This window comes from Athene noctua, chromosome 1 (genome assembly GCF_965140245.1).
Source record: "Athene noctua chromosome 1, bAthNoc1.hap1.1, whole genome shotgun sequence".
Lineage (NCBI taxonomy): Eukaryota > Metazoa > Chordata > Aves > Strigiformes > Strigidae > Athene > Athene noctua.
In genome coordinates, this window is record NC_134037.1 from 75,977,165 (window position 1) to 76,000,898 (window position 23,734).

Below are 23,734 nucleotides of genomic sequence, written 5' to 3' on the forward strand. Positions count from 1 at the left end.
AGTTCAACCAAATATCTGCCATAGCCCAGGGTGCACACACCTTGATAAACCTGGGCGCAATGAACTATAAATCCTTCTTCAAGCCAAGTAGAACAGTCATTCCTTTCCAAAATGCCCCAAACCCAGACTGCCACTGTCTGAATTTATGGGGCAGAGGAGTTTGTACACTGGCTTTTTAATCTTTTGTGTGCTTCTGTTACCTGATTAAATACAACCTCAAAAAGGGCAGACATGCCAATCATTAGTAATTGGAGTGGGGAAAATAAACTGGACCTCTTTTGCTGAGACACTTCTCTCTTATGTGTGTAAACGCAAGTTACCTCTGGCGTCAGGAAACAAACAGAGTAAATGCTGCTCATCTGAAAATACAGACCTCTTGCATCATTTTGACATTCTCCTTACAGATTCATTGCTACCTAAAGTGCTCCCTCCTGCCTTCTCAGCTGTAGTTCCCTAATTTTTTTTTACACTCCATTCTCCATGTGCAATAAAACTGTGAAGAGTGCAGTAATTTTTTTTTTTTTTTAAATACTCATCTTAAGAGATACAACTACATCATCATCTGCAGCTATGTCACTTTCTGAATATTTTACATTTCTCATTCAAGGACACTCACAAAAAGCAATCAAAATGAAGTAAAGGTACGAATTTATAGTTGTCTAAGAAGAGTGTATGTTCTTGTTCAGATTTAAAGTAGCCTGACTTCAATTAGCATTTATTTCCCTTTCAAAATGAATCTTTGAAAATTCTAATTTTTCAGCCACCAATCACTGAATCATACTTCTATTCTCTTTGTTCTACTCTTTTTCTTCCTTATCCTATAAAATTAACGACTGGTACCTTAAATCTCTTCTCTGAACTTACAAGTCTTGCTGTAAGGACAGTAAATATAATTGCTCTCAAATGATGGAGTTATTGAGACTCATCATAACTGTTCCTTCTAATCATGTTGTGTTTTACATCAAAGGCATCTCAAAGATGTTAGTACAATTAAACAAAAAAGAAAATTGTTAATCTGCCTTTTTCCCAGAATTTCTTTCTGCATAAACAACCACGACTAAATTGTGTTGACTGTTCTCTTGAATTGTATTACAAAAGCTCACTCCAATCAAATAAGCTTTTGTGTCAGCATTGTTTTCGTCTTTTCTTTAAACTGTATCTGCAATTATGGAATAGATGAAGATTTAAAAGAATATTTAAAGCTAGGAATACTCTCTAGTCTGATCATACCAAAGCAAATGAAGTTCAGAATCAGCTCTCTTCTGTTTCATTTTCCACAACTGTTTTATCTAGCTGCTCCTGCCAACAATTAATTTAGATCAGTAAGCAATAAGAAATGAAGGAATTGCCAAGGTCAGTGTGCTTATCTGACTGTGGAGCTACTGAAATTCAGTATTCCTCCACAGGTTTTTTAAGATAAATAAATCCTACTGGTTACATGTAACATCATTCTTCTCTTTCATGACACAAGAAAATCAAGACATTGTTTCAGAAGCATGTACCATGTTGAAAGTAGGGAAACATTACTGGAAAAGTCATCTTTGAGATGCAGTAGTTAATTCTGTTGACCTCATTAACACTATCCTCAAAATCAACCAGTGGTTTCTGCTTCCATAAAGACCTCGACCCCTCAGAGAACTTGCCCTACATTTCTTCTCCTTTATCAAACTTCCTGTGCAAAAGCATGAAAACAATTTCTGAGAGATGCTGGTTTGTTTCTCAGTCCAGACTGGCTTCATTCCCCAATCTAGCTCCCAGGCAGCCAACAGCTATCAGAGCAAGTCCACAATATCAGTGGATACTTTGCCATCAAGTTGTATGCTTGCAGGATTCCACCTAGTGTGCACACTGGAAAGAATTACTTTCTACTGAATGATAAAAAAAGATTTCAAAAAAAATGAACTCTGGCTGAGGTGGGGCAACAGAGATGCCCAGAAAATCAAAAAATGTATTATGAAAAAAGAATATGTATATGAAATATTCAACTTAAAAATTTTTGCTTTGCTCAGCCCACATCAGAAGCTCCAATCTTAGTCTGTCCCATATGTTGTGGTGGTAGGAATTATCCATGCTATCTCTATCCTCCAACTCTGAACATACTGGGAAACCCCAGAGACCTCTCTGCAGGTCAACTCACACCCGGTAAACACTCCGAACTTCAGCTACCAGCTCTGATCAGGTAGAGCAACAACACCAATTGCCATCTTTCAACGCCCACTAAAGACATACCCACAAGAGAAAAAAAAACCCTGCTTCAGGGTAGTTTTCCTCTTGCTCTCTGTAGTTTAACACTTCGGTGTTTTCTTTGAATTACTACTGTAGATGTGATCATTTTAATTGCACTGCTGTCTGAGTCTGGGCAGTCAGTGTGTCTCCACATCCAACCTCTGCCCTCTTCTTTTCCACTCAGAGCTGAGGGAGGAACCCCTGTCACAGCTTTCTGTTTCCTCCTGAAAAAACTTTTCCACAGAGCTACAAATGCTTTTATAGAGAATTCAAGGATCTTTACAGCAGGCTGTTTGTTTTTCCAGTTACCTACTCAGACCCTTGAAAAAAAATTAAATCTTCATATCACAGTTTAGAAACAACCGTCACACCTCAAGAAGGATGACAACAGGTTTGATCGACACTGATTTACAATTACCTGCTTTTCAAAGCTCTCAAGCACTCATGAATTGTTTGAAGCACAAAATTTGGCTCTCAGATTTATGACAGAGCAATATGCAATAGTACAAAGTCCTCACTGATGTTCTTTTACAATAGAATGAATTTTCTGTAGGCCCAATTAATAGTCATCCTACAGACTTAAAAACCTACTTTTTTTCAAACTGATAAGATTTTTACCCAGATTTCCTTCAGCCTAAAATGAAATACTCTGGGTCTAGCTTACTATACACTGCACCTTCTTAAAATTTCATTTACCGCTCTGGCAAAAAGCTATCCTTCTCTCAAAGCTGTAACCTCTGACCTTTAAGCTACTGGCAAACAGCACATAAATAAATGCTGATGGAATGAGAAAACCCATGTCAAGGAATGCTTTGAGTAGAACACATCAGAATCTCCATACCTCCATAACTATTTATTATTTTTAAAATAAGTATGTCCACCATTCCTCTTGGTAACCAAGGTATTTGAACAATTTTTCTTAGTATTTACATCAATGTCAAATTTGCCTTAATATCAAGCACTATAAAAACTTCCATAAAGTAAAGAAAACAACAGAAGAATAGTCAACATGTGTCTATTTCCAAAGGAATTTTGCACAAAATGATGAATGGGCTCTATGGGCATTAGTCACCACTGTTCTGCTATCGGTTACAAACTTTGCATTTTTAAGTACGTTATGTATTCAGCTTCTTTCCCCTTACTCTACAGTTTATACTCTGGATGAGCCACACAAATAAGAACAAGCCTTGTTTGAATACTAAAATTGTATTCCGCTGGAGCATCTCTGCTGTTTCCTATCTGTTTGAGTGGGGTTTTTAGTTAGGTTTGGTCATTGACTTATTTTTACATATTTGTAAATTATACAGTATGCAAAGTAATAAATATGAAAATATAGTATACACAGCATAACACTATGTAGATAAACTCTTGACAACATTTCTAGTTACTGCCTAATACCTATGTTTTTCTGCCAGGTTATGTTGATAAGACCCTCCCTTATGCTTAAGGAAAAAAGAATCAAGGCAAACTTACTTGATATAATAGGGCACTTTGTTATGTGAAACAGATCTCTGCCACGGAAACTGTACTGAGGCTGAGAAACAAAGAGAAGGTAATTATTAGAAAGCATCTGTCAAATAAAAAAATCCAACTATGTTACTTATTTTACAATTAAAACAGTTACAATAAATTAAAGGGGAACAATTAAAATTTCCCAGACAACTTTCAGCAATTAGAAAATCAGCTGGAGAAGACTATGGCAATCAATCAAGGTGATTCGAGGCATCTATTTGATGTCAAGCTGGAAATAAAACAAATGTGGTGATTCTACTTCAAAGAAGGATAATAAATTGTGAGCAAGAAAGCTATCCATCCAGGGAAAATGGAAACACTGGTTTTCCTACCTCTGTAGAATTACTATCAGTTTAAGATTGGAAAATAAATGCTTCCACTACTATTAATTAATGCTCTGCAGGAGAACAAGGAGAAATATCAACCTTATTTTTATTAGTTACACCACTTAGCTCCTATTTGCAACTCAAATTAATGTTGATTAACACTGTTTGACCAACAAAAAGGTATTAAAACCTGTCTTTGTACCCCTTGCTGAATAGTGGTAATCTCTGCAGAATTTTTGCAACTCTGATACATCAACAAATATCCATAACATCAAGAAGCCTTCTGCATACTGAGTTGCATAAGGCATGAAGCTATACATGGCACTACAACCCTGATTATCTGAAGATCCCAGAAGATGAAAGGGGCAAAAGTGTTCAGCGTAACAGGACTGCTGGTGTACAACTTAAAAGTAGTTAATTACTGAAGAACCATAAGCACATATATGTCCTACCAGAAATTACCAGACTAGCGCTCGGTTAATTAGGCTTTCATCATAGAAGAAACTCACTTCACTAGATTTGCTGTAGAAGCATATACTGAAAGAACAGGTAGGAATAGCTGATAATCACAATGGGATGAATTTATACTGTACACATATGTCAACACTTTCAATATAAAGTGCTTACTCTTAGGTACTAACACCCCTGTTTGAAAATCTGGTAAAATGAGACAGCTTTGATCCACATTGGATTTCAAGTAATTAAACTCTCAATTAATGTAATTTTCTGCGAGCATGGCCCACTTTAGAGCTCATCTCTCTTTGGAAGAAAAAAAAAAAAATCCATTTGAAAGTAACTCTTCTTCCCTTAAGAACTCTCAAGGCTGCAGCAAAGATTCACAAGCCACATAAGCCCCACAGGCTGATGCTGCTGCAGAAAGACACATCTTGCCCTGCTCCCAGCTGGCTGTTCCCTGAGTGGTTTAATAGCTGTGACCTCTTCCTGGACCACACAAAAGTTCATCACTTATAATTTAAAAAACATTCATTTACTGGAAGACAGATTAAATGGAAAGAATATTTGGTAAACTACAGGAATGAAGTAAACCATATTATTCACTGGAAAAAATAGAGAAAAATCCGTATCACTATTTAAAGAAGAAAATAACATTTGCAATAAAGAGGTAGGTAGTTACCTATTAAAGAAAAACTTAGTAAAGGCTAAATGGTCAAATAGAGGTATGTAACTAAAAAATAATCCTTAAGTATTCATAAGTTAAAAAAAAGAAAAAAAATATCAACCACATAGGTGAAGGTGGCCATCAGTTTTAGAGTTTCATTCTTTAGAGTTGCAATTTGGCACCTACGGTGGCTCCAGTACTACTACACTATTTATGTCAGCTAACTAAGAATAAAAATCTGGCCACAATTTACTTAGGTACGATTTATGTGTTATGACAGACTATAGATATCCTGCACTGACACAGACATGGACTAAACAATGTAATAAATTAAACTGTTAATTAGTATGCACTAAGTCATACTCTATTTAGTTGGGAACAAGCTTTCTAAAAACATTGCCAATTCTCTGCTGCATGAAACTGCAAAATGAAATTCCCATTCCTTTTTTAAAAATCAGTTTCTTGATGAAAACTGAACAGAGTAGTTATCGATTCTGGCATGCACTAGCAGGCCTGCAGACATTAGTAAGCCTGGACACCACTCAGAGATGCTTTGAGCAGGCCACTTGAAGACCTAGACTATTTGTTAGGAAACAGGTGGAGTCAGTGCTCTGTGGATGTTCATGTCTTCTTATGAGAAAACATATAAGAAACATAATAGAGAGGAGTGGATTGTGGGCTTTAGAAAATAAATGAATTACAGAGAAAACAAATTACTGTTTCTAAAGGCAGGAGACAACAAAACATTTTTTTTTCAAAAATAATGGATTATAAGTACTCTTCATCTATATTTGTATTAGGGATACATAAAATTTACTCATCAGTCACTAACTTGCAAGGAGCTTACTTTCCCTCTCAAAAGTACTGAAAAAAAGAGCAATCAAATTCTGCATACCATTGATGGGAAGTGAAAAATAGCTCAGCAAAGAGAGGCATCAGATTGTATGGATCAGATGGTCTCCTGATAGTGCTTTACCTCGGCCTCCTACTGCAGGACATTTTAGGAAGGGCCAATGTCATACTGTTTGCTAGTCTTCAAAAATATTCCGAAGCACTTTCTTAGAGATGGTCTGGATGAATCCATGTAATTGGTGTTCCAAGAACTCCAACAGCAGTATTAAAAGCTGCACTGTGCCTTTTTAGTAGAGAAATGTTACTAGCCACCACAGAGATGAAATCACTGGATTAAGGGGGCTGGAATGAGGGTGCTAGATAATCTCATCTAGGGTCCCTTTCCCGTGAAATGTTGGACCACATGATCTTTTGAGTTTCCTCCCAACCCGGGCTATTCTACGATTCTATGTATCTGAAGAACAAGGTAGAAATAGATGTTTTGCTAGTACAAATTACTGATTAAATGACAACTGGGAGCTAGTCATCTGAAAACGATGTGATGGCAAGCTATGGTCTCTTGTTAGGATTTGGAAGAAGAGTAAACACATAAGTGAGGTAAACTGAAAATAGCTGCTGTCAAATGAGCACAGCTAAAAACCTCCCCTCTAATTCAGAAGCACAACTTTAAGAGATAAAGATTTGCACAAGACATACATTATCATAATCTCCATTTTAGGAGTTTGAGATTATTTTATTGAGGCTACCACTCTACTTGTTCCTCACAGTTAGAAGTCATTTATGGCTGCTAAAAAGGTTTGAAAAATTTGATTTAGAATATGCACTAGTTCAACCTGTCAGGATAAAACCTTAATTTTTCCAGATTTAATTATTTTTTTTATTACTTTCCTTTTGAAGTTACTGACTCTGGCTTTCATTTAACAGACTTTATATAAAATGGTAGGTATTAAGTTGTGTAATACTGTCTAGTTCAAGCTCTTAAAGCAGTTTGGTTTTTTAAAGAAGTTTTTGCTGTAGTTTTTGTGGGGATGGAGGTTGTTTCTTTTTAACAAATTATTTAAATGGATAACTGCATATTATTTGGTTTTGCAGCACTGTGGCACTTGGCTATAGCTCTCTGCAGTATCTACCAACATGTATTCTGGAAACTTTCCCTTCTTGACTTTTGTTTGTAATACGAATCGAATGTGTCTCCTTAAGCCTGGAGAAGATGCCCTAGGCAAGGCTGAGGCATGCTGGCAAGGCACCGCATAGTCTCATTGGACATAATTCTGTGAATGCTTTATCCAGCAACAAAGCCAATTCACCACTCAGTCTTGTGAATGCAACTATTTGTTGTGGCATGCTGTAAGCCAAACCAAGGAGATAATCCAGGTCAAGGCAAACAAAACCAGTCAACCTTACCTGACAGGCTTCCTTGTTTTACAAGTGAACTCTCACTGATTTTATTTTTTTTTTTTTTTCCCCCCCCAGATCAGTCACCTGAACATTTGCATTGGTCCAGGTGAAGAGAGGCGAACAGCCTTAATGACACAGTAGCGAAGTCTGGAACTTCTCAAACCAGCTGAAGCAGGAGGAAACTGCATCTTCTCTACACTGCTTCCTACTTTGTTTTAATTACACAGACTAGACTGACTACTGTCCCAGTCAATCTGGCATTTTTCAACAGTGCCAGAGGTATCACTCTATCTATATTCTTTTTAGCAAATTATTACATATGTGCTGTCAAGGTTACAAATTTGAGATTTGAAGGACTACAAAACCACTGTGGCAACACTACACAATACTTCTAATGGGGTGTAAAATAAAGAACAACCCCAAAAAAGCATGTACTTTTAAAGTTGTTTCTTCCGTCAATTTAAAAAGATAACAAAGTGGCTCTGCAAACTGTTATTTTCCATAACAGCTGTAATATTTTAAATACACTGAATCTTATTTACCACGATGTTTACTGAAAAACTAGTTATCACTTTAAAATAAGAACATAATTGTCACATAATGTAAGAAGAAACCAAGATTTATTTATTGTTATAAATTATATTAGCTTTTTAGCTATACAGTGGCATACAGCACTTGCAAAATCTCTGGGACAGAGCTGTTCATTTTTATGTTCACTTCTCAACTCCTGCAAAAATTTTATTATTGAAGCCCTCAGTTAAAAACTGGAATGCTGATTGGGTTAACAGTTTGTATCATGAGCTCTGATGATGGCATATAGGCTAGAATGTCAGAAAAAATCAACATGGACCTTGATATCACAACCTATCTATCTGTAATAAATAAGTCAGATGAAAATGAGGGATCAAAAGCATCTACTTTTGCCCTCTTGGTGTATGGGACATACATGGTCTTAAATCTCTAAAATTCTCACTAAATAGAAAAAGATGCAAGGATGGGTCTCAAGAGGAAGTGATACAGGTTTGCCTTCCCCACCCCTTTATTTGAAGTTCCAGAAATGTATGACATGAAGCCTTTAAAAAAATATATCCAGGCAGCTCTTCCTTTGTGTCATCTCAGCAAGTGCAGAAGAAAAGGAAACTGAGAAAAGAGGTAGCAGGGGATGAGAAGGTGTGGTTATGAATGCAAAGATTCTGGAACAGCCACAGGTCAGACCTTGTGGCAAATGGAGGGCAAAGGGTAAAGCAACTAGGGATGCAACCATAACTCGGCAAGATATTGCAGTGGGAAGCACACCAGTGAGAATGTCAGTGGAGTTATGAAGATGAAACACCCCTACAAAAACAGGGAGGTAGATAACAACACCGAAGAGGAAATTTCTGTTCCTCAAGCCATTGGGAAACCTGGAGTAAAGAACAGTCAGTGTTTGAGAAAGTATAGTTCTCTCACATGCATCTATTAATTCAAAGAACTTACTGGAAAGAAAGTGCTGTGATGCAGGCCCAAAATCTCTGTGTGCATCCTGTAACTGTTTAAGGCGATCCTCTATTGACACCTACACATAAACACACATACAAAAAACTTACATTGCATTTACTTTGTAACACCAGGGCCATGATAATAAAAACATTTGTTTACATTCATTTTTAGTTAAATAAATTTGTCTGTGTATCACAGCACTTATTTCATATCCAGCTATTCAAGCCTACTTTTTTTCTTTCATTTTCTTGATGAAAGTCATGTTCATATCTTGCAGTGTTCTCATGCGAGTACTACAGATCAATAATGAACAGCTGTAGTTTCAAGGTGTCTATAGCCGACTGCTGAAGTTTTTGACCTCCTCCCAATCCTTCCACTGTCCAAATTTCCATAGTCAAAAGGTCTCTGACTGTATTGATCTTACATCTGCCTTTCCAGCATGGAAATATTTTGGAAGACACTGCTTCGCTGGCTGACATGACTCCCCCCAGTTTATTAATTGAAACTGCACTAGTACACCCAGCAGCAGTTTGGCTGCTTGGTTAACTTAATTTGAGAAAACACACACACACAAAATTAAAAAAAAAGAAAAAAAAAAAAAAGAAACCTAGTACCAAATTATATCAGGAAAATAAGGTCTCATATGACACATGGTTTTGGCTTCTCAGGAGCAACTGATTCAAAACTGCCAGCCTAGAAACTGATGTCCAGGTTTTAAAAATTCAGTCCCACTACCCTTATCTAGAGAGGTGACGGATCCTCCATCCTTCCCCCAATTCTTTCAGACACTTAGTAACACCCTTAGAAGGCAGATAAAGAAATAAATAGCAGCTGACTCACAGTAAGTATTTCCTACCAAAAACAAGAGTGAGAAAATTCAAAAATTGATAAATGAACTTTTAACTGATATAAGAGAAGTCATTAAAGCATTCACTGTGGAACTGCGCATGAGTTTGAACTGTAATCAGGCACACTGATTTACCTTTCTCAGACCATTTAAGCACAATAATCTTAACTAAGCAATATGAATCTCTCTCACAGCATATCCTCTTCTGTTTTATAATGCTAAATGTGCTATTGCTCACATGTTGTTATAGCTCTACTAATACTTAAGTCACTTTAAGTGAAATTCCCTGCAGAAACTGAACATTCAAAACCAAAATAAAACAGGTTTCACATGAGCTGGAAATATGTACAGAACATAACAACAACAACAGAAATATGTACACCAGTTTTCAGTAATGATATCTATGCAGTAAGAGTACTGCTACAAGACACAAAAAGCATGCAGCAATAGTTCCCCATTAGTCTCCAGAGATTAATGCAGTCCCCTGAGAGTGTACACTGCTGAGACAGCCTGAAAGGAAAAGCTTTTGGTCAAGCTATAGAAGGAAAGACAGCTCCCTTTGTTGCTTTGGTATCGTTAGAGTAACACCTTAAAGATAGAAAGAATGAACAAATGGCAATAATGCATGGGAGGGGAAGCAGAGAGGGGCAGCGGAGAGGGGCAGAGTGAGAAGCATCCGTCCCCCCACACCTACTCTACACGTTCAGAAAAATACCTGTAAAAGTTTCCACCGCATATTAAGATCATCCAGTTGACGAGACATCTTTAATGATGGATAAAGGTCAAGTGGAGACAGCTGACTGGACAAATCATTCACTGTTTTAACTTTCAAGTTGATGGGTGCCACTTCTTCTCTAAAAGCCTAAAAGAGTAAGAAGTATACATTTACATCCAACAGACTGAGCAGCACAAAAACCACCATAAACTCAATATGGTGCTGACTTGCCCAGCATGGCAGCTTATGCTAAACAACGCATGCAACTCAGTTCTCCAGCAAATAAAGTTCACTCACTTCAGTATTCTTATTAAGTCCTTCATATCCATCTTTAGAGTAAAAAGTATGAAATTTACTCAAATGCCCATATCCAAATTGTGCCTCTAAAACAATTTAAATAATTTTTTTAGTGGTGCCATATGGCTTTAGAGCTTTTCTTTCCAAAAACAAAGATACAATGCTTTATCAGGATCTTCAGCAGTATACAGCCTGTCAAGTGCTCTTAAGAAAAAAATGTGTTAAGTAACTACAGTTTTCCAGTATTAAGCAGCTGACAAAAAGTCAATTAAAAAACTATTATTGAATTAGCAAACCATGATGGAATGTATCTTCTAAGGAAAAGGAGTTCAATGTTTTACCTGATTAGAACTGTAGAATAATACTATTACAATGATTGCAAAGAAGAAAAAGGTTTATTGAATCAAATGGAACTAAATAGATTATTAAGACAAAATTGGTATAAGCTTTAGTTACAGTTGAAAAGATGCATCAAATGTCTTTCTTGCTGTGAGCAGTTAATTGTTCAATGGTATAAACGGCTTGATTAAACATAATGAAACAAGCCAAAAACCTGGAAAAAATATTTTCTTTGGACAATTCAATTATTCACCTCCCTTCAAAATTCCTCTCATCAGGCCCAGGAACAGAAGGAACCTACTGGCAAGAAAGAGAGGCTGGGCTTCTGGACAGGCAGCTGAGACCCTATTACTTCAGCAGATGTTTCAGTTTTTCCACAGCAATGAAAATCTAAAAGGCTTTGCTTTACTCTTCTTTATGGAAAAAGCCATCAAGATATGACAAATGACTTCTTAACAAGAGAACAAAGAGTTACTCAGCATCAGCATTTTATTGCTTCCTTTACTATCTATATTAAAATGTAAGAGGGGGAGGAGGAGATGCATTACTCAGATCGACAGCAGTCTGGATATAAATCAGCTTTGACTTCCTTTGTTTTTGGAGAATGAGAACGCTTACATGGATAAATGTGAAATAATGCAGCCCTGTGTTAACTTTATATGTATCTACAGGCTGTGTATACATAGAGTATTTGCAGAAAACTGGTTGCAATCCATGGCCCTTCATTCTAACACCAACATCCCGTGCTGAAGACATGGATGGTCAGGTACATGACCCCAGGATGCTCTAATATTTTGCCATATTCATTCTTGAGCTTAAGAAAGGTTGTATTTGTGAAACAGAAGCTTGGTGGTAACTGCTAAATTTGCCTGAAACAGCAATTTTCTTTACCTACATGTACATATCCACATGTTCTACTGGGATCCCTGATATTCAGGCACTCCCTCCCTCCAAGCACTGTGCTTTTTCCAGTCAGCTTTCCTGAACAATGTTAGTTATCAGAAGATATCCCTTCTCTGGGGACCTCTGCATTACTAGGTCCCTACCCAAGCCAGACAGCTAAGCAGGGCACGTCTACTGCCCATCATGAGCAGCCATGCCTTGGGGTGCCATGCCATGGGTGGCCATGAACCCTGGCTGCAAGAACTGGTATGCCCATGAGAACATATATGGTAGTATTGTGTTCTTTACTTTGAAATAATCCTGAAGAGAAGCCAGGCTAAAGTAAAAGTAAATACAAATTTTCATTTACAGGAGCTAAAATAGACAATAGAAATGTGAAGTTTGTGGAAGTTAAGGAATGGAAATTCAAACTATGTATATACTTCTGTATGACTGAAAGAGCTCTAAATGTTCTTCTAAGAAGAAAGCTATACATGATGGCCAAACAGATCTGACAGCTCACCACTACAAGAAGGAGGAGAGTCTACTGTCAACTGCAGGGATGATTACTCACTCAGCTTGCTCATACTCCAGTGCCTGGGCAAATCTCCAAACACACTCATGGCCTAACTGTAGATTAGACCGTACTTCTAGGAGGAAAATAGTTAAATCCCAGAACACAAATTTTTTCATTTAATGAATGTTACATTCTGTAATCATCTGTAGCTTGTCGATCATATGTGCTTACGCAATCACAGCTGACACAGTGAATGTGGCACAGTACTGGACTTTGAGACCTCAGATCTAGTCTTTAAATTTAAGTATACAGTGCATACATACATATCTAACATGACTAGGTGTAGTAGAATGGAGGGGCCTGACTCTCACACAAGCTAAATACTTCCCAGTAGTTCCACACTTACTGTAGTTTTCTCAATGTGATCTGGTAATGAATCTATGAGTAAGTCTCCCACAGGTTTCCATCCATTCCTCACATTTTCAGCCTCCTTCAAGTCAGCATCGAGGTCATCCATGGCACACTGCAGGTCTTTCAGTTTTTCTAATGCTTTGTCCACTTGCTTCTGCCAGATACTGGCACTGGCATTTAGGTTCTCCCATTTCTCTTTTACCTCTGATGACTGCTTACGCATAGCTTTAGCAATCTTCATGGCTTTCTCCTCAGGTGTCAACTCTGCAGAGGGAAAGAAAAGTTACACTGTTTATTTCTTCTCTTATTCATGTCTAGTTAAACAAACAGTGGTCCTTAGATACACGCTCAAGACAGTCAGTAAGTCCAGTGTCAACTGATAATTTATTTCAGTGGGAACAAGGTAGAAGAAAGTTGACTTTGCCATAACTGCAATAAACCTTACTCACTCCTAATCATAAAACAAAGCTTGATCAGAAGATAGGAAACTATTCCTGACTTCCATGTATTATGACATCTGCAAAGCAAAGGCAGCTTACTTCTGGTTTGTCACTTGTGGAGGCACAACGAGATGAAGGAAAAAAAAATAAAAATCATTCTTCCCTACTGAAAATGGCAATAGGGAATCTGGAAACCATTTCATGTAGAAAGAACAAGAACAGTGTTTTTTTTCTGGATCACTTACCAACACCTTTCACCCTACCACCAGGACACATTTTCTCATCCTATTCGCTAGCAAAAACTGAGGTGTACTGAGTACCATGTGGTAAGTGGTTCTGCAGCTCTACATCCATTTTTATGTGCTAACACCAAAGCCCTAAAAGGCTGGTTTAAACAGATTTTGCGAATCTAAAAATGTTCAGTGAACACATTGAATGAAAAAGAGACAAGCTCATGGTGCATTATTTCCCACAATCTTCAGGCTTACATGTCTAAATCCCATGCAACTCAGCAACCATGGAAATCCCATTCATGTCAGCAAAGACCAGCTGCCCCTGTGTAAGCAAAGCCAAAGTGGACACAAATACAACCTCAGGACATAGTCACAGGAGATGATACTGATTATTTCAGTAAATTGCCTATATTTAAATCCCCAGTCCCTGGTTAAGTCTGCAAGACACTAGACAGAACTCCACGCCACAGACATGTCTCAGTGCTCTTTAACAACAAGAATGGAGTCAGTTGGTGGCTTATCTGTTCTGCACAACAGATGATTTTTACAAACCAGTAGGATAGTCTATCAATAAGAGAACATCCAGCCTTTCCTGTGTTTTCAATTCAAGACTGAGCAAGACCTAGACAGTCAGAAAGCTAAAAAGAAAACACTAAGACATACCCAGCAGGTCCTGCTATATACTGCTCAGAGAGGCCTTGCTAAAAAAAAGTCACAGGGAGCTTCCTTCACTAGGGAATACTTGCTTCAGTAATGATAAACACAAAAAAGGCAGTCTCAGAGGATTCCTCTTCTACATAACAACCTTGTGGTTTCTGCAGGCAGAGAAGCAAGTAGAGGAAACTTGATATAATGCAGAAACCAGAGAACAAAAAAAGGGAGAGAGATGTGGCATACACTGAAACCAAGCCAGCTGGTCTCCTACTCACTCCTATATAAAACCCTTGGATAAGGTTTATCGCAGTATTCTTGTGATTAAAATTCAAGTGTTGTCTAGAAATAAATTATACACAATCATGCAGACATGAAAGCACCATTTTTCTCAGAAGTCAAATGAGACATACAGTATTCCATTTACTGATATACTGTCTTTAAAATCATTATAACTAAGTGTGGAGTTGCTAGCTTGGGGGAGGAGGGCGAGGGGGGAACGTACAAAATGAAAGGAGGAAGAAGCTTTTTGCTTTTTGAATGCTAGATGAATGTCAAAGTAAATATACTGTTACGGTTGCAAAACTTCTCTTACTATGCCTCTGGTGATGCAACTATTGTTCCATAGCACCCAATACAGGAAAGCACACTGCGAGTAATTAATACAAAATAAATCATTAAAATACATTCAATTTGTTGCCAAGAGGGGCAGGCACATTCTTCCCACATGTAAAAAATATCAGGGAGTTATTTGGATCAAAAACAGAGTTTCTGCCTACCAATTCCACATATTTGTTTATTTTTTTAAGGTTTTTCATATCTTTTTAGCCCATATTAGTCTTGATACATGCTAGACTACAAATACTAGAAGAGCATTCAGCAACACAATCCAGATGCTGCCCAAGGAGGAAAAACCCAACCAAAAAACACCAACCCACAATACATGTTTTGCATTTTAATCTGTGGTATGGGGGGAGAGGATGCTGCCAAATGACCAAGTGTTGCCCAAAATCACAAGGCATCTTGCTAAGACGCGGTCACATAGGAGAAAAAAAGTACAACCAATAGTAATCAAAGGAGAATGGGAAGCAAGGACAATCAACATGAGCCAACATCACCAAAGGAAAGAGACAAATACCGAGGCGGTAGATTGCAGAGCATGTTTTGACCTCTAGAATGAAAAAAGCTTTTTTTAAAAAAGCGAGCCATTTAAAGAGAGAGTGGAGCTAAGAGGGACAAAAGAAATTTTGAGCTTATCAAGATATTTCAGTGACTTGCTGGGTGTCATAAGCTGTCACATGAGAGCACTGCTTATGTGCACTCTGCCTGCAAAGGCACAGGCTAGACAGGCTTAGGGATACTGCGACAACAAGAGTGTGTTTCAGAAGAGGAATTTGGGGTGGAACAGTTGTGACAAAAACCTGCAATGCTTAACTAGATGCAAAGGGATATAAATTATGTATGTAGCTCTGGGATATAGAGACATGGCAGTAACCCACAATCTGCAATACTGACAGACCAGAATAAAGATGGACACCAAAGATAGACTATGATAAATTGTACCTTGTCTCTGAAATTCCAGAAATTCACAATAGAATAAACTACATCACAGGACAACACAGTTCTTGGATGATCTTTACCCCAAGCTTTGCAACAGATTTTAGAAAAAGGAAAATAAATAAACTCTAAGTTCTAAGCAAAAATTTCTTTCAGATGCAAACTGTTGTTTTAAACAAAAAACAACAGCTACAAATTGCTTATGTAAAGATATCAAAGAAGTCGTTACTGGAAGTAATTTTGGAATTATTCACTGTTAAGAATAATAATAATATACTACTGATGAATGAATGAGAATCCACTACAGTCCAGTGACAAAATGACTGCAAACAATCTAGAAACCAAGCTAAATTGCAGCATGCACGCAAGTTGCACCTTGTGGCAGGGTTTGGTATCACAGGATATCTCATAGGTTGAGGTATCCTATGATATCCTCTGATATGATACAGCTACAGGCTGAGGACAACTAGGCCTCAGGACTAAAAGCTGCAGGACTTTAAATGAGGATTAAGGGAGCATCCAGAGCTGAAACACTTTACACACGGAAAGAGAATACTGAGCTTTGTTGAAAGGGGACAGAAAATTCCAGACCCAGTGGAGGAATCCTCCTTTCTTGGCATCTTGAATATGTGAATGTATAGGGGACATTATACCCAGAAATGGGACTAAGTAGAAGTTGTATATATGCAAAGCTGTGATCTGCTATTTTTGTGTAACACCATGCACTTGCATCATAAGTTGCCTGTTATGAGAGCCAAACCCTATCAATTCTGCATAAAAGAGTACAAAGTTGGAGGGCTTAACAGTTCTAAACTAGATATTTTAATAGATATTTACTAGATTTACTAGATATTGTATATTTTAGATATTGGTCATGGTGGGAAGATGCTGAAAGCTTTAGTAAGAGCTGAAATTTTGCAAAATTTTTTGGTTGTCCCTAAAGGTACTTTCACAACATATTCAATGAGTGCTTCTGACTCCAGTAGAAGCTATAAGAAAAAAGAGGCTGTATCAATAAATGACGATAGAAGAACAGAACAGCCGCCTGACTCTGTTTGTCTGGCCAGCTAAAACAAGGCAGCTTTACTCATGACAGACTAGACACATATTCTGGGAGGGGAAAAAGGTTCCAGACTGACTGGGGTCATACAAGTATCCCAACAGAACTGAAAACTGAAACATCTTTTAAAACCGTTTGTTAAATCAGTGTCATTGTGCAAGACTATCTGCCACACATTTTATTCGGAAAATATGAATTCATTGAAAGACTGCTCTATTTTACAAAAGCCTTGGAAGTGCTTGTAAACCTGCCCTAAAAAGACATTTACTAGGGAAATAAAGCAAAACACACATTTTTATGAGCTATAAAACCATTCAGCATCTATTCATTTAAGGGAGAAATACATCTTGTATAACTTCATGTTTTCCATCATGAAAACATAACTTATTAATGAGCAACTTAATACTTTTTTCAAGCAGCTAACACCTTCTTGAAGACACTGGTTGCATAGCGTAGAATTGTAAACCTCCTAAAACAAAAGCTTAACAGTGGGGATTTTTTTTTTTTTTATGAGTTTGGAATGTATTTCACCAGTCTGTCATTACACACACTGGCAGACAGAGTTCCTTTTTGCTGTGAAAAAATGCTACATGAAGTTTGTTGCTTTTATAATATAAAGTCTTCTCAACAATCAGCCTTCTTTCACCCTACTGCTTTTTTTTTTTTTTTTTTTTTTTAAATGGTACTTATTATATTATCTCCACTTCAGCAGCTGCTCAGAAAGTAAGAAAAGCCTATATGCACTGGACCGTCTGTTTACCAGAGAGGAAAGATATTAACTGACCTTGCAGTAAGGGACAAAGAGCAGAAAACAAAGTCTGCTTCTGTAGTGGAAAAACTTGGTTTTAATACGCATTTTTTGTCACAAACAAACCAATGAAACCACCAACAGCTTTTCTGTGTCTGTAGCAGAGACAGAGTGCCACAGAAGGAAAACTTTTAAGCCTGAACTTTACAGCATATAGGTTCCTTACATATATGGAGAATACTTACCCAGGAAAGTTATCAGTGAAGAAATTCTTCTTGCTTAAGAATTTATTTTAGACCTCAAAAAATTGCTGGCTCTAGCTGATTCTAAGCAACTGTGCTTGATCCTCGTTATGTGGACTTGAACTGGTGATTCCCTTCCATCTTGCCACAATTGCATTAATTATACTTTTGCTATATTCTTAATAAAATATAGTAGAACTGGAGCTGATTTCATGCCCCCTCCCTCTCCCATTGTCAAACATTGTCTCTTCCTTGGTTCAATCAATCTTTGCAGAAAAAAAAAAAAAGGGTGACAAAGCACTGTAATCATTATGAAAACTTTCAAAGCATCTGAACAGTCACAATAGCATATTGTCAAACTCCTAAGAACTAAAAGCAATGTTACTATTGCATGATGAAGTCTTTAGCATTGCTCCAGCTAAATAATTATCTGGGTTTCTAACAATCTGGACAGAAAACTTAGTTCTGCTGGGATGGGAAGTTTAAAGAACAAGCAGCAACTGGTTAATGCGGAAATGTACCGATTAATCGGATTCCAAGCACCCAACCAAGCAAGCATGTCACCTTTTTCTCCTATTCAAACATCTATTGCATCTGTAGTGAAAAACAAACAAAAAGCACAGTCATTTCCATCTTTGCCCATTTAGGTTTTCTTTTATCAAAACTGAAAGTTCTTCAAACCAGATAAATATAATTAAATAAAGAGTGAATGAGGAAAGTCTCTGCAGAATAAAAGACAAATTACCTTTGGTCTGCAGAAGACAGACTTGTGAAAGCAGAGAAAATGAAAGCTGTTAACCTCATGTATGATGAATACTTCTGGAAAGGGCCCAGAGAATGAGCTCCAGATAAAGACAAATGAGAACAATGCTAGCAAATATACACATCCTTTAATAATGGTTGTTGATATTTCCCAGTGGATGCTGGTGGGGAAGACACAGAAGGACAAAACAAAGAGAAAAGAGCTTCTAGTTAAAAGAGGTAATTAAGTCATCCCATAGCATCTATCTCCAGAAAACTGAACAAGATTAGAGCACTCCCAAGAACCAGGCATTTATTCAGCATAACCATTGTAATTTTTCAATATAATCAAAACACTTATAATACTTTTCCACTGAAAGCAAGCCATCATTTTGTAATAAATAGTGTGATCCAAAGCAAGTTCACAATACTTTTGCATAGTCAAAGCCCAAAGTTTGTGTTGCTCCAGGAACATAAACCAGGTATTAATTCAGTTTTAGTCAGCTCCTACCACAAACCCAGAAAAATCCATATATAACAGTACTATATCTCCTTCCAGTTCCTGTTGAAAGGAGAGTAGGCTATCACCACTACATCCCAACTACTCTAGGCAAGCAAGGAATTATTCCTATGTTTCTTTCCAAAGCACTGTGACTGCAGATGTAACAAGCCTTTTATTTCTTCCAAAGATCAATAAAGATTTTTTACTGACACAGCACATATGGCAGGTAGCTACTCAGCAAGGCTGCAGGAGACAGATATACATTCCCTAATAGCATTTCAAAACAAAACAAAGGCATCTATTTTATTCCAAAACAATACAGAAACAGAAAATAAAGACAAGTCAGGCAGCACAAAAGATAGGGCTCCCTGACTTGATGTCATCCTATAAGAACAACACAGGACTTTAAAACATCTATGTTCTGAACTTTTTTGAACCTTCTAAGCGAGTTTCCTCAGGCTGTTTTCTCCTCTATACACTTTTCGTTTAATATTCTGCAATTTCGGATTTGCTTTCTTAAGGCTCATTTACAATGTTTTTGAACTAGACAATGTTTTTGAACTTTGTGTTTGCTCTAGAGTATAAGAAAGGAATTTTCTTCCAAATGAGGTCCCAACCTTTCACATCCATCAGTCATCCACGTTGCTAGTAGCATAACTGAGAATTCTCTTGCAGACAGAGCTTTACTGGTTTCTGGATTCTTTAAAACAAGGCAACAGGTAAACTTTTAAAACATGGCTTCCACCTGGGAAGCATCCTGTATTTCAGCTAAAACTGGGCCATAACAGAGCATACAGATCAAGAATGGATATAACTCTGCTTATATTGTGATGTCCTCATAGTTAAAAAACCCCCCAATAATAAATTAACCACTATGCCTCAGACCAGGCTGCTTCCAATACTCAGCTGTTAAAAACTCAGGCTTAAAACTCCTCTGAAGTTTGCACTCCATACCATTCAGCAAATAGAAACTTCCTTGAATGTTACCAATATGACTACAAGCAGGCAACCATGTAGATGCTACAGGAAGAATTTCAAGACTCTACCCAGGTGGACTAAACTTGCAGGGTGACTAACTGATCTATCCAAGAAAGAGAGATACTTAGTTTAAGATTCTTTCATGAGTAACTGCACAATAATCTTATGAAGAAACTCTCAAAAGTCACAAGTAATTCAGCTTCTACTAAAACAGGGGCAGCAACGTCAAAAGAGCGTAAGTAGTTTCTGAGCATGATTCCAATGACCTTCAGTGGGCAACAACCTCTTTGTTCTCTTGACCACTTCTAATTTTCATACTCAAGACTTCATACTCAGCCCAGCTGCATAGCAGAGAACAAAAACTTCTGGTGATGTGTGATAGCTAGTGGACAGGCACAAGTAGTTGGGAATAGAAATGCTGCCTGCTATATGCATTAGAAAACAGTAAATTGCCTATTTTCAGTGAGAACTTCCTTGCTAAGAGGAAAAATTGACAGAGAATTTACCTGAATATGTTCAGTGGTAGGAAGCAAAGAAGTTCGACTTTTTATTTATGTCTGAAACAGGTGAGTATATGCATGCAGTTCACTGATACCTATTAATATATTTCTCTCATATGATAACACAGATGTGATTTGGGGGTTTTCTACACTTTCAATTAAGAGGAGATAACAGGTGGGAAATACTTAATTTTAAATCATGTGTTTATCATAACAACCTTTGTTACCAAATAGCAGTTTTCAAAGCTAGGAATCTGATTGCCATAAGAAAACCAGGAGCTATTGAAGTACTTTGACAATACTGCAGATTGCTGGAAACATTCCCTATTGCAGTGAGAATCAGCGTAGTGGCCTGTAGTAATCTGCTAGGATCTTAGCAAAGCTCTATCATCAGTTTGTAGAACCCTGGCGACAGAAAATATTATTTCTGCTTTCCATTGTGTGTCTCATGGCCTGTAACCTTGCTAACAGTACAGTCGTCTAAGAAGCCAACTGTAACTATGCCACAGAGAATTATAATCAACATTTTTAGATCTAAGTTTTCTCCTACACCACGCACAAATGACAAAGCTGAAAACGTGAGCATTTCCAATTTCGTTATTCATCCATCTATAAAATTCAGCAGCTGGCCTGCTGGTTTATCCATCAGCTCCACTAATATGCTGAAGCAGCTCAAAGGCAAGAAGAATGTGAAGCTTGCTTTTTTGTGATGGGGCCCCCCTACAGAAATATGGAATAATAAAAATAAATAAATAAATAAATAAATAAATAAATAATTACCTCCAAACCAGAAGATAACTAAGGGAGATTAGATTAACTTAGAAGGAAGTTTCCTGGAAGCTGAAGAACAGTGTTTGAATGTGCCCGTTACTACATGGTACAGTAGAAGGCCAACACAGGAAACCTATGGCCAAGATGGGAAAGAAGAAACCAAGTCTTCCTCATAACCTGATTTTACATTCTTGTGATATATTTGAAATTAACAAGAACATTACAGACAATAATAGATTATCACAAGGCATCCTATAACAAATATTTCCTTTGGATGGAAAAATGAACATACACAGGTCCTTAAAACAGATCTCGGTCAGTCAAGTTCAAAACTGATTCTTACCAGTTTTCTCCTAAACCTCTCTCACTCCTTGTCCTTGCAACAATGCCCTACCCCCACACACCCCAGCAGGAAAAGATTTAGGGGAAAAGAAGTGGATGGAGGAGAGGTTGAAGAAAACAGAAAATGATTTTACAACCTTTACCCTCTTCGGATTGGCTAACTCTCCCCCCTAAACACCCCTGCCATTACACAAGGTAAGAACTAACCTCAAGAAACAGTGATTTTCCAATTAATGTGATTACGACTTTAAAAAAAAAAAGGTTTTGCTATTTGTATTACAGAAGCAGCCAAAAACATGTTCAAATCACGACCGCAGTTTTCTGTGCACTGCTTATCAGTATTTTTTAAAGACAGTCAGCTTACCAAAACCACACTCCTTCCCCTTTAGCAATGCAGTGTACTTCATTGAAAGTAATGAGTTAACTTTAATCTACTTCAGAGAATACCAGTGATCGAGAGTCTGACAGGAAAATAAACAAATAAACATTGTAAAAGCAAACATATGTCCACACCCACAGCCTTCACTGAAAATGCTTAATTAGAAGAAAAATTGTGTGTGTCTGGATGTCTTCAAATCCAGAGATACAGCTTTCGGGAGATTGGTGGCATTACTTGTCAGAAAAAATTTACTAGACTCAGTCCTGGGTGAAGTTTAACAGCTTATGATATATAAGAGATCAGAGCAGATGATTCAAAGACGCCTTTTGGCCTGAGAGTCTATTAATCTACAGAATGTGCAACACCGCGCTTTACGGGGTGCAGGTGCCCACTCCTGGCAGCGAGGGCTGCACGGCGGCCTCTGTGAGGAAAGGCTGGGGCTGACCCATGCTGGGGACAGCCGGCTCAAGCCGACCCAACCACAGGGCACGGCTGAGGCCCTCAGCCACGCTGGTGGCACCTCAGGGAAAGCACATTTAAGAAACAGCAGAAAACACCAGAGAGGGAGAAGGAGGGAACAAAAAAGGAGAAACAGCAGATGGAACACCAAGGTCAGAGCTGAAGGAGCAGCTCCACAGCAGGGGAGATATTCCCCATGGAGAGTCCACACTGGGGCTGAAGGAAGATGTGAGAAGAAAGGAGAAAGAAGAAAGCAGAGAGATGTGAGAAGAAAGAAGAAAGAAGAAAGCAGAGAGAAGCTGCTAAGCTGGCTGTGGACCCACCACCTTCACATCCTTTCACATCACTCGTTGCCCTGTTGGAGAGGGCGAGCATTACCTGCAGTCATAACAAGGGGGGAAGGAGACAGAAATTAAAGAATCGAGTTGAGCTGGGGAAATGGGGAAGGAAAGATGTGGGGTTTTTTGTTGCCTTTTTGTTTCCCACTACCAAGTCAGTAATCAAATATTTATTTTAAATGGCAATTGATAGTTTATTTTCCCCAAGTTAAAACTGGCCCATAACAGTAGTTTCTAAGTGATCTGTCTGTGTCCTCATCTTGACCCATGAGCTTTCTTACTCTTGTTCTTCCTATCTTCTGTCTCCGTCTCACTGAGGAGGAGGAAGTGAGTGGATGGGTGGGAGTTTGGCTGGTAACCAAAACTAACCCAACACATGCTCAAAAACCGGAAAGTGTCCGGAACTACTGTGTGAAGAAGAAAGAGGAAAATAAGTTCAATGCACATCTATGAACCTTCCCAGTCTGAGCATATTTGATTGGTTTTCAAATATAATGACTAGACGAGACACTCATACATCACTTGCAGACCATATGCCTGGCATTACTGTTATGCAGTTTACCATGGTCATCAAATTCCCTGCTATTCTGTTATCACTGCCACTTGTATAGCACAATTTAATAATTATTATTACTATTATTATTAATAATAATAGGTTGCATAAAAGAATTTATGATGCAGCTCATCACCTGAAGTTTGCTCTTGCACTGTCAGTCAACACTGACTAGATCATGGATATTAACCCCTGCTAGAAAATGAACATTTTACACCACTAACATTTTATGCATTGACATCATTTGTGCTGGGTGGTTCTATAGCTTTTGAGAGGAGAAACTGTGACTTTGAACTTTTGTGTTAAAGAATGAGCAAAT

The 23,734-nt window shown here is 37.8% G+C and overlaps 1 protein-coding gene across 6 annotated transcripts in view; it reads right to left on the reverse strand.

The window, feature by feature from the left end:
• The window catches only part of UTRN (utrophin), a 384,959-nt gene that overhangs the window by 75,786 nt on the left and 285,439 nt on the right, over positions 1-23,734 (reverse strand). For all 6 annotated transcript variants that reach the window (XM_074896615.1, XM_074896617.1, XM_074896614.1 and 3 more), the window contains 4 exons: positions 12,917-13,185; positions 10,476-10,622; positions 8,911-8,989; positions 3,700-3,760 (listed from right to left, as the gene is read on the reverse strand). In XM_074896615.1, coding sequence (XP_074752716.1) covers positions 3,700-3,760; positions 8,911-8,989; positions 10,476-10,622; positions 12,917-13,185 — 556 coding nt within the window. The remainder of the gene's footprint in view (positions 1-3,699; positions 3,761-8,910; positions 8,990-10,475; positions 10,623-12,916; positions 13,186-23,734) is intronic.